The sequence below is a fragment of the Candoia aspera genome, chromosome 3 (genome assembly GCF_035149785.1).
Source record: "Candoia aspera isolate rCanAsp1 chromosome 3, rCanAsp1.hap2, whole genome shotgun sequence".
Lineage (NCBI taxonomy): Eukaryota > Metazoa > Chordata > Lepidosauria > Squamata > Boidae > Candoia > Candoia aspera.
Genome location: NC_086155.1, coordinates 113,856,289 through 113,867,133, shown reverse-complemented (window position 1 = coordinate 113,867,133; position 10,845 = coordinate 113,856,289). Strand labels below are relative to the sequence as shown.

Sequence of the window (10,845 nt, the reverse complement as noted above, 5' to 3'; positions counted from 1 at the left end):
GGTTCATTTATGCTATATGTATTCAACCACTCATTTGAGCAGCAATAGAAGTGTCTGGAGACAGAGACCAAGCATAAAGCAAATATAGCTTTAATCCATATTAGTACTTTATTTGCACAATATAGATAGATAAAAAGTATCACTGAGGTAGACTTGAGTCTATCTTAATCCAGGATTACTTATTAAAGAAAATGAATTACATCAGGCACAAAACTGAAGGGAAAGCAATGCATTTGGAGATCCATCCTTCTACCTACCAGTGTCACCCATCTATTTTTAGGCATAGATATGGGAGTGAGTAGTCATTTCCACAATGCTAGTGAACCAGGCTTTCAATATTATATTTTTTGAAAAAGAAATCCAAAGGGAACGCTTCCTCATTATTATTTCTCTCTTATATGAATCACCAGCACTGGATCATCAAATGATGGTCTGATCTCTAGATGGATGCTTTCAACCCAAGTGCCAGACTGGTGTAAGGGCCATGTCATAAAGGGCAGTCATGTGTGCTAGCACTACGCACGCACAGTTTGTTTACAATCATTTGGTTAGAAAGCACTGGGATTATGTGCACCACCTGATCTGTCCATTATGGTCAGGTGCTTGTTTCAGAAGAATTGTTTCCAAGTGTCTGCATGACGGCAACACTACTTACTGACAATGTTCAAATGTTAAAAGATAGATACAGACGTTACCAAATAAACAAAATTTTGATTCAGAAGGGGAAACTAGTACAATGGTGAGAACTGTGCATGGATTCATAAAGTATACTAATTATTGACTGGAAATTTTGGGATTTGTAGTGCAAACACATTTGGATGGCATGAGTGTGGGGACCCTTGATGTCAATCATTTATTGGTTTTCCAGGGATAAATTCATTTGTATTTCTGTCTCACAGATCAAGAGTTCATACTAAGTCAAGCACATACCTAGAGATTCAGCAGTTTCTTTCTTCTCTTGAGCCTGTATTCCAGTGTCATATTCCAAGAGTGCAAATTACAGCTAGGAAAGGAATCATGGAAATATCCACAGCTTTAATTATATAAAATCATGTGTTGTTACTGTATGAAGATGAATTGGCTGCTTTGCTCAGACCTATCAGTCCCTTGGCAAGCTGAGCAAGATTTTAAGCTTATGCAGTGATTGTGATGTTACTTGCTCTTAGTGGCAAGCAGAACCCTCAAATATTCTTGTGCAGCATTGCTTCTCCCCCCCCCCCGCCCCCCGCAACAAGCTTGCCTCTTCCTTACAGCATCTATATAGCAAAGGGCTGGAAGAAATATGCATAGCATCTCCAGAATCTGTCTTGTTTGGATGTATTGGCTGTTTTCACTTCAGTGAAAGATGTTAACAGACAAAATTATGCTATTTACATTCTTAGCCTGGACATCAAAGGACATTGTCATTAAGTGTCATCTGGGGCCACCAGACTTTGTTTCCATCTTAGGGAGTGTGCAGCATGGAATGTTTCTGGCGGAATGTTTCAAAGAAAGAGAACACTCCCCTCTTGCGTGTCATGGCCCCACTGCTGGTTTTCTGCAAGGAGGGTCCTGTGATGGGAAACGGACATACAGGTGAGTCGAGTGACATTGTCCTTTTCAGCTTCATGATGGAGTGTGAACCACTTTTTGATCTCATTCGTGATGTAGAAGCCACTAAGCACTTTTGATACTGAACCTATCGAAGAAACACATAAATTACAGTGAATTTAGAGATTATATAGCTAGTCATAGCTTACAAAAACCTTAATTAACGTTTGTAGTTCTTTTTTGTTGTAAAATTCTTCTCCTTATCATATAATGGTAAAGACTCATTCAGTTTCCTGGTGATTAAAAGATATAATGAGAGCCAGTTTGATGCAGTGGTTAAGGCATCAAGCTAGAAACCGGGAGACTGTGAATTCTAGTCCCACCTTAGGCACAAGGCCAGTCACTTTCTCTCAGCCCTAAGAAGGAGGCAATGGCAAACCACTTCTGAAAAAACCTTGCCAAGAAGAGTGCAGGAACTTGTCCAGGCAGTGTTCAAGAATCAGACATGATCGGATTAAAAAAAAAGATAATATGGCAACAGTTTACCATTGCCTTCTTCTGAATGTTTTCCTTTCTTCTCAAGCTAAGATTCTTTGTGGTCTACCATTCAGGTTTGATTAGGTCCAACCCTGCTTAGCTTTTTCAAGATCAGCCAAGATGCTGTGAGCTGCTATCCTATTCATGTAAGAATATGACAATCCAGTAAGTTATTTGGAGAAACCTGAATATGTAAAATGTGATGGTTTAATTTGAAAATACTTGTCTAAAATTGCATACAGGATTCATCAGATGGAACTGGCCAGATATTTTATAATTCACCGATATGGTCATTAAAGCTAAGTCCAATTATTAGGTGTTATTCTGATTTTTTGGCTATACCCTTATTGTCAATATGGTGCGCAACATTATTATACCAAACAGTGATCTCAACAAAAAGACTGGCTTTCACTGATTCTTAGGATGCTCCATAATGTTTCATTAAGTTCTGTCTTTCTCTTTTTCCTAGAACTAGGCTGCAGGGAAGGGTTCTGGCAGAATGGCTTAGAACTCCTCAATTGGACAGACTAGAATATTTCAGGTGGTTTATTCTGGCTGGTGATAACCAATCATAATTTCTTTCAGACAAGACTTGTTGATCTTTTTATTTTCAAGCATTTTAAAAACATTGGGTACTGTGGCAGAAAACAATGGCTTCTGTTTGATGGGGAGTGGGACCGAGAGTGGTAGGGAGGTGAAATGTAAGCAAGTTTAAGAGGAAGTTTGTTTAGATGAACAATAGGTTTCATGAAATCTGCTCTGGTTTATATTACTCTCACAGCATTTACCATGCATGCAGCCTGCACTGCTTCTGAAATAGTTCCAGCATCTGGTTCACACCAAAAGGCCGTGCACCGGAAATGTTGTTTCCCCATGTCAGCAATGAGTCCAAATGTGTGGGCGTCTCTCCCAATCCCAATAAAAGTCACATAACGGACTTGGCATTCCCAAATGCAGGAATCTTCCTCCTCCTCAGCCTCAAAGAATACAGAAGAATCCAGTCAGATTACACTAAGAATACAAAAAACATAAGTACTCATTGCATTTCACTTCAGCTGTACTCCTGATACTAGTTGCAAGCTCTGGGTGTTCTTTGCACAGAAATCATACTTCCACTTCCTTTTCTTTTTTTAAAAAATGCCCATTCCTAATACAAAGATGGATTATATGTCCAGCCTCATAAATCTGATGCATTTATTTTTGTGTATGGTGGTGGGTGAGCATCTTGAATCAGACAGCTAGATCACACAGAACTGTAAGCCATGATTTGTTTTAACCATAATTTATTAAATCAGTGACAGTGGTGTTCAGATATTGTGCTAAACTATAAACTATGCTTTAGAAGTCACAACAACTGAATTTTGCCATGGCAAATTCAAACAAACCATATTATGGTGTATAAATCCAGCAGATAGGGCTTGAAATCTGTAGTTTAATGCAATATGTTAAAAGGAAATGTTATTGGAAGAATAACATGATATAGCTAAGTGATTTATAAACGTAAGTTCCACTCTGCAGAAAGCAATACTTAGTGCTTAGTGGAACAAATCGGATGTAACTGTATCTGGATTTATCAATCATCTCTGAAGACTGATATTACTGAGCATGTTAATAAAGGCCTTGAATGACCCTTCAACATTTGTGATTGGTTTTCCAAATCTATATTTAATAAATTAAGCTGAACTATACACAAACCCCAAGCAAAGATAAGGATACTAAAGCTCTCAGTGGTAGAGATTAATGCAAGTTCTTAATTTTCTAAAGGAAATCAGTTGAATTTGTAAGATACAAATAAAGCTAAGCACATTAAAATCCAACTGATTTCAATGGGAGAATTAACTATGTGCATTGTTCTCTCCCAATGGAATTAATGGATCGTTAAAATGTTTAGCTTTGGCAGCATCATTTAATTTTGATGGCAAATGGCTAGCACAGATTAAAGAACTACTGCGGGAAACCTAAGCTTTCTGACCAGGGAGAATTCCATTAAATTTAGTAGGACTTAATTTCAATAAACCTGACTATAACTCTGCTATAAAGCTGCTAATATATGCAAATATCCCTGGGGGGAAAACCTACTGAAGATAGCAGGGAGATATATATATATCCCGACCGAACACAAGCTAGAGCCGCGATTAAGGCCTACCTTGTGGCGGTAAGAGCGGCGAAGCGTCAGTACTTCTCTGCTCTTATTGCATCCGCAGCTTGCTGCCCGGCGGCCCTGTTTAAGATTACCTGATCCCTTTTAGGAAAAGGGGAGTCAGACTTCCATCTACAGGGCCGTGCAGAGGAATTTTCGGGGCACCTGCAGGATAAAATCTCTCGGATCCGGACCGAGTTAGACTCCAAGCGTGAGACAGAGTCGGAGGAGCTACCCAGGGAACGTACTTACCAGGTTATCTGGGACCAGTTCGATCCTGTTGAACCCAAGGAAGTGGACAGGATCCTTTGAACTATAAATGCTACCACGTGCCAATTAGACCCATGCCCCTCCTGGCTGGTGAAAGCAGCATGGGAGGTGACATGTGGCTGGGTCCAGGCGATGGTAAACACATCCTTGAGAGAGGGGGTGTTCCCAGCAGCCTTTAAGGAAGCGCTGGTGCACCCCCTCCTCAAGAAACCATCGCTGGACCCTACTATACTGGACAATTTTCGCCCAGTCTCCCACCTCCCCTTTTTGGGGAAGGTGGTTGAGAAAGTGTTGGCTTTGCAGCTCCAGAGGATTCTGGATGAAACGGATTATCTAGACCCCTTTCAGTCAGGTTTCAGGCCCAGTTATGGGACGGAAACAGCATTGGTCGCACTTATGGATGACCTCTGGCGGGAGCGAGATGGAGGCAGTGCATCCATCCTTGCTCTTCTTGACCTCTCAGTGGCTTTGCTCATCAACCATGGTATCCTTCTGGACCGACTTAGGGAGTTGGGGGTGGGCGGCGTGGTTCTGTGCTGGTTCACCTCCTTCCTCCAGGGTCGGTCCCAGTTGCTGTTGATAGGGAGCGAGAGATCCAGCCCGCGGCCCCTCCTTTGTGGGGTGCCGCAGGGCTCGGTACTCTCTCCGCTCCTTTTTAACATCTACATGAAACCACTGGGCGAGATCATCCGTCACTACGGGGTGAGGTATCATCAATATGCAGATGATACCCAATTATACATCTCCAACCCGGGTGAAGTAAGTGATGCTGTGGCCACCCTTTCCGAGTGCCTGGGGGCTGTGGGGGCCTGGATGGGGGACAACAGGTTGTGGCTGAACCCGGGGAAGATGGAGTGGCTGTGGATTAATGGCTCCTTGATTTCTGGGAAATTGTCATCTTTAGTTCTGGATGGGGTTGCACTGCCCCAGACAGACCCGGTGTGTAACTTGGGGGTCCTCCTGGACTCATGGCTCCTGCTCGAAGAGCAGGTGGCAGCCGTGGCTAGGAGGGCCTTTGTGCAACTTTGTGTTCTGCGCCAGTTACGCCCAGCTGGTGCAAAATGCAGCTGCTCGGGCAATCTTGGGTTTCCCAAGATCAGCACACATCACTCCTTTGCTCCGCAAGCTGCATTGGTTGCCAGTATGCTTCCAGGTCCAATTCAAGGTGTTGGTTATCACCTTTAAAGCCCTACATAGCACGGGTCCAGGTTACCTAAGGGACCGTCTCCTCCCCATCACATCAGCCCGTCCCACCCAGTCGTGTAGAGAGGGCATGCTATGGACCACGTCTGCAAGAGAATTCCATCTGGCAGGGTCCAGGAGGCGGGCCTTCTCTGCAATAGCACCTGCCCTTTGGAATATCCTTCCCCTGGAAGTGAGATTAGCTCCCTCCCTCCTGGACTTTAGGAAACAGCTAAAGACCTGGTTCTGTAATTATGCCTGGGGCGGGAGGGAGAGTAGCTATTCCTGGGGATGGTTAGTTTCTTAGAAGGACCCAGCTCTGCCTGCAAATTATAAAGAACTTTTAACCATCGAGGTTTTTATTATATTTATTGTATTTGTATTATAGGGTTTTATAGTTTTATATTTTTATCTATCTTTTATTGTAAACTGCCCAAAGTTCCTTTTGGGAGATGGGGGGTGATAAATTTGATTAATAAATAAAACATAAATAAATAGAAGTGCATTGTGTGTGTGTGTGTGTATATATATATATATATATACATGAATAGAAGTGCATTGTAAACTTAGTGACAAACTAAGTTAAGCTTCCTAATTCTCTTCTCCTGAAATCAGTGGCACTCAAAAGTATAAAGATTGGCTGAATTTCATCTATCCTGATTATGCTTAAATAAACCCTTAAAATACTGATATTTTTTGTCCCATTGACAAAATAATCAGCTGAACTAAGAAGCAATAATCCTAGTGAATACTAATTAAGGCAATACTTTTTATGATCAAATACTGTTAGACATGCAGGACTCAATAGATTATGGAGTCAGTGTAGAGATTTGAATCTTTGCTGTCATCTAGTCATCATCTGGATTTTGCAGCCCAGGTCTGATGGCAAGCTGATCAGGGGTCAGCAACCTATGGCCCATGGGCCAGATGTGCCCACCGGCCAAAATCATCCATCCCTTGGTCCCAAAAAGAAATATATTTACCTGACCCACAACAGAGAGGGAGAGAGTGCTCACCACTTCCTCAGGAAATGGCAGTGGCAGCAGCCTCTGGCCCCTATACAGAAGAAGGCTGCCCACCCCTGCTCTAGGTAATAGCATTCCAACAGTGATGGTGAGAAAAATTCCAGCTACCAGTTTTTCACTCAAGTGGCTCCTTGGCTGGTTACTTGGTTTCTGGGATAAGCAGAGCAAGCAGGCCACAGCACATTTAGGAAACAGATACCAAGGTCATACTCAGATACTCGGTGGGAAGAGAAAGATTCTACTGTTTACAGTACCACAAAGAGCCTTACTTCAGTCTGATCTGCTTGCATCACTGAGTCTGAAACACTAATCACAGCTTCAATCCACTGCTCACGGTTACGGCTGCCCATCAGAGTTTCAATGGCATTATTTAGCACATCAATCCCTAAAGTGCCAAGGCAAGAAAGAAATGAATAAGCCAAGCCCCTTTTCACCAGGAGCCACAGAAGAGGTACTTTCAGGATCCAGGGTTTGAATCCAGTCAAGGCAACTTGGCTGCTTAAGATTCCTTCCAAGGCCAAAGATGTAGAAAGGTGACTAAAGAAACCATCTGTTTTGAGATATTTCAAGAGATCGGCTAGTTTGAGAGAAATATCCATTTACCCAAAAGGAATGTGGTAACTTCAAACACTGAGATTTCTATTATTTCTAGTTGTTTATGCCTAATGGCTTCCTACACCTTTAACAGCTGCACATCATGAAAACCTGTAACAGGTACAATAGCAAGGCAACATGATGAACTTGTTGATTTCTTGACAAACAGCTGTTAAAGGGCTTCATTATAGATTTTCATATTTATTTTTTAGCTGAAATACAACCTCAAAGAAAAGCAGTATTTCACTCTTCATTCCTTAATCCTTTTCCAATCAAATCTATCCTCCAACTGGATTCCTGTCACCTCCTATCAATCCTTACATGGCTTGAACTCAAGAGCAAACTGCAATAAAAAAAAAACCCAAAACCAATGGATTTTCATTTCCATTCAAGTTGGCAGATCTCACATGCAAAAAATCAGACTTCGCAGTTTTTCTTTGCTGCCATTTATTGGTCAGCAAATAGCTGCAGATATTTGCAACTCAGACCTGATAGCATTATTCATGTGGCCAATCTATTCTATCCAGTACAGAGAAGAAAGCACCACTGCACAGGAATCTCATCAACAGAAACATTCCTTTCTGCATATACAGTGCCTGGCACAGAGTCTTGTAAGCATAAAAATCAGCCACCGATTGCAACCTATCATGCAGAAGTTAGTTAGGAAGGCTAATTAAATAAACCACATTACACCTCACAACAAGTATGAAGCCAGCTATAAACACAAGTTGCAGAAGTCATTCAGAGCTACCTACCCATAGATTTAGATATTGGTAAGCTGCCGATATAGAAAGCTTTGTATTTCTGGATAGACTCTCTCACAGCATCCAATATGTCAGCTGCAGGAACAAAAGAAAGAGGACAGATTTGTTCCATTCTGTTGTTTAGAAAATAAATCTCAGGGCACTGGAAATAAGGAGATACTGAAACATGGCAGCTGGAATGAATAATCAGTATTTCAGCATGATCCCAAAGTAAGTCCCACTGAGTTCATTCAGGGGTCCCTGCCATCTATCTAAGGAATGCAAGTTTTTATAGGAGGTACCAAATGCTGCATTATAGGTTATATTAAGGGGGCATTCAAAATCACATCAGTTTTTCCTTGTTTGAAAGCAAAGAATACCAATGAAACCCCTCTCTGTAAATAGCCAGAACACAGGAACATCAGCCTGGCAGTAACTCTTTCGGTCATGTTTTGGTGGCACAGGTAGCCAGCAGATGTGTTCTTCACTGACCACCTCTCTGACTTCCCAACCATTTCCTGAATTGCTCCACAACTATAGCTGGCATTCAATTGTGTATTTTCAAATGGCACCATGGCAATCTACTATTTACTGTAACTGCAGTTTAGTTCACGGTGCATCAGGAAAGGTATGAGAGACCTCAGATCCTATCAAGTGAGACAATTTACCACACATAAGACTCTGTGAAGGCCAGACAAGATCCATCCAAAAATAAAGATACCAAGCAACCAAGCCAAAGTGATATCCAGTAAATCACCTTTATAGAGAGAAAATGCTGCTTTGTTATTTAATCTTTCATCCCTATGCAGAGGTTCTTTTCAAGGTAAGATGAAGAGTGGTGGATCTTTATATGACAGCCCAAGGAATAATTGCTACATTTCTGTAATTGTGAGGAAAAATAAAATGTGTGTAATTAAACAGACTTGATTTGGAATCTTGTTACCTTGCAGAGATATGTCATTTGGAGAGATAGATTCAAGGGTGACGGATCGAGTGAGGCTGCTACTTGCCACTGCTTGCTCAGCCATAATCTACAATATAGAAAAAGGCGATTACAGCTTAAAGCCTGTTTTAGTGTGGTTTCATAGTAAAACTCAGGAACAAAGTCCTGCCTTGAGAGGGCTACATGGAAAAGGATGGACAACTACAACACTCTGGATCTCCAAGTATAGGCAAAATAAGAACTCAAATAATAAGTCACCTTTCTTCAATAAATGTGATCTGACCCTCTGTTTGATTACTCAGAAGTAACTCCAACATAGGTTAGTTGAGCTTACTAACAGGTACACAGATCTCAGGTTACAGCTGCTTAGTTGCTCTGCTGCTTGACTAGCAAACACTAGAAGTCTAGTTCTGACGGAGCTAGTGGAGAGCATGGTTCTGAAGGATTTTTTCAGACCATCAACCAACTGGGACAAACCTCCATTGGCTAACGTTCACAAAATGAGAGCAGGCTGCACAATTTGTATACTTTTGATGACTACCAAGGATGTTCACAAGGTATGGTAAATACTATGTACATAAAAAACAGGCAGAGCTTCAGTCACATGACCAATTCCATCTCCATAGTGGCTTCTGGCCTGAAACCCAACTAAAACAGGTCCAGATAATCAGATTCCTTTAGGATCCTTTGTAACCGCTGTCCAACCACCTTCTCAACAACCTTCCCCCCCACAAAAGGATGCTGGAGACAGGTCAATAGTTGCCCAAAAGCATTGGGTACAAGGATGGCCTCTTGAGAAGGGAGCACACCACCACATCCTTCAAGGCCAAAGGAACCACCCCATTCTCTCAAAGAAGCTGATACCACTGCATGGACCCAACAAGTCACCTCCTGGGCCACCTTAACAACCCAAGAGGGACCTGGATCAAACTCATAGCTTGGAATTCATCCCACATAACATCAAGAGACCATGCCCCAGGCACTTCAACTAAACTAGCCTAATCAGAGTCCAACTCCAAGCAGATTGGAAAAATGAAAGGGCTTCTTGATAGGACTCTTCAAATACCATATCATCAGATATCAGAAACACCAATCACAACTTCTAACTACATTCTAGTAACATACTTGCTGATAGCAATGTAGATGAGAGATACCAGACCTGATCAATCTCATTCTTTCACTTTTTCTCTTAAAGTGAAAAAACAAAGAAAGTTGATGTATGTACACTTTAGTGAATGGAGTAGCTCCAGTAAAGGATCAGTCTGTAGATCATATTTATTTGAAAGGAAAATAACTATGAAACTAAAATTATCTCCCTCAAGAAAAGGAAAATTAGACAGAAATAATCTCATTTGTCTGCACACACTTAGCAAATTTAAGATTACCCATTTTAAAATAAATTATTGGGGGAAAAATTCAGTTAATAAGCAGTTGCCTCTTTTGCACATATAGAGAGAGTTCTTTTCTTCCTCTGGACTAATTTATTCTAAACTGAAAAATAATATGCCCCCGGAGGTGAGATCGGCCCCATCGCTCCTGGCCTTTCGGCGGAGTCTGAAGACCTGGTTCTGCCACCTCGCTTGGGGTGGAGAGGGGAATAGAGCTACATGGGGATGGTTGTTATAGACCACTCCTCCCACACTTGGACTGTTTTAGATGTTTCATCGCTTGGATTTTTAATTCTTTATTTTTTATTTCTATTTATAGTATTTTTATTGTATTTTATTTTTTGTATTATTCTGATGGTTTTAATCACTTGTTGTAAACCGTCCAGAGGCCTCCGACGGAAGGAGATGGGCAGGGATAAATGAGATAAATAAATAAATATGGGAATGGAAAAAGCAAAAAGCTTGAACAAACAGGTGAAGGTGAAGGCTATTT

General features: G+C 41.5%; 1 protein-coding gene across 2 annotated transcripts in view; it reads right to left on the bottom strand.

The window, feature by feature from the left end:
* Positions 1–1,227: 1,227 nt before the first annotated feature.
* Positions 1,228–10,845, bottom strand: part of APBB3 (amyloid beta precursor protein binding family B member 3) — a 58,475-nt gene continuing 48,857 nt past the window's right edge. The window contains exons 8-12 of one of the 2 annotated variants that reach the window (XM_063298648.1): positions 8,965–9,052; positions 8,034–8,117; positions 6,954–7,069; positions 2,856–3,044; positions 1,228–1,678 (exon numbers count right to left, since the gene is read on the bottom strand). In XM_063298648.1, the coding sequence (XP_063154718.1) occupies positions 1,445–1,678; positions 2,856–3,044; positions 6,954–7,069; positions 8,034–8,117; positions 8,965–9,052 (711 nt within the window). In that variant the 3' untranslated portion in view covers positions 1,228–1,444. Of the gene's footprint in view, positions 1,679–2,855; positions 3,079–6,953; positions 7,070–8,033; positions 8,118–8,964; positions 9,053–10,845 lie in introns of those variants that run through there. The other variant, XM_063298650.1, reaches the window with a different exon arrangement.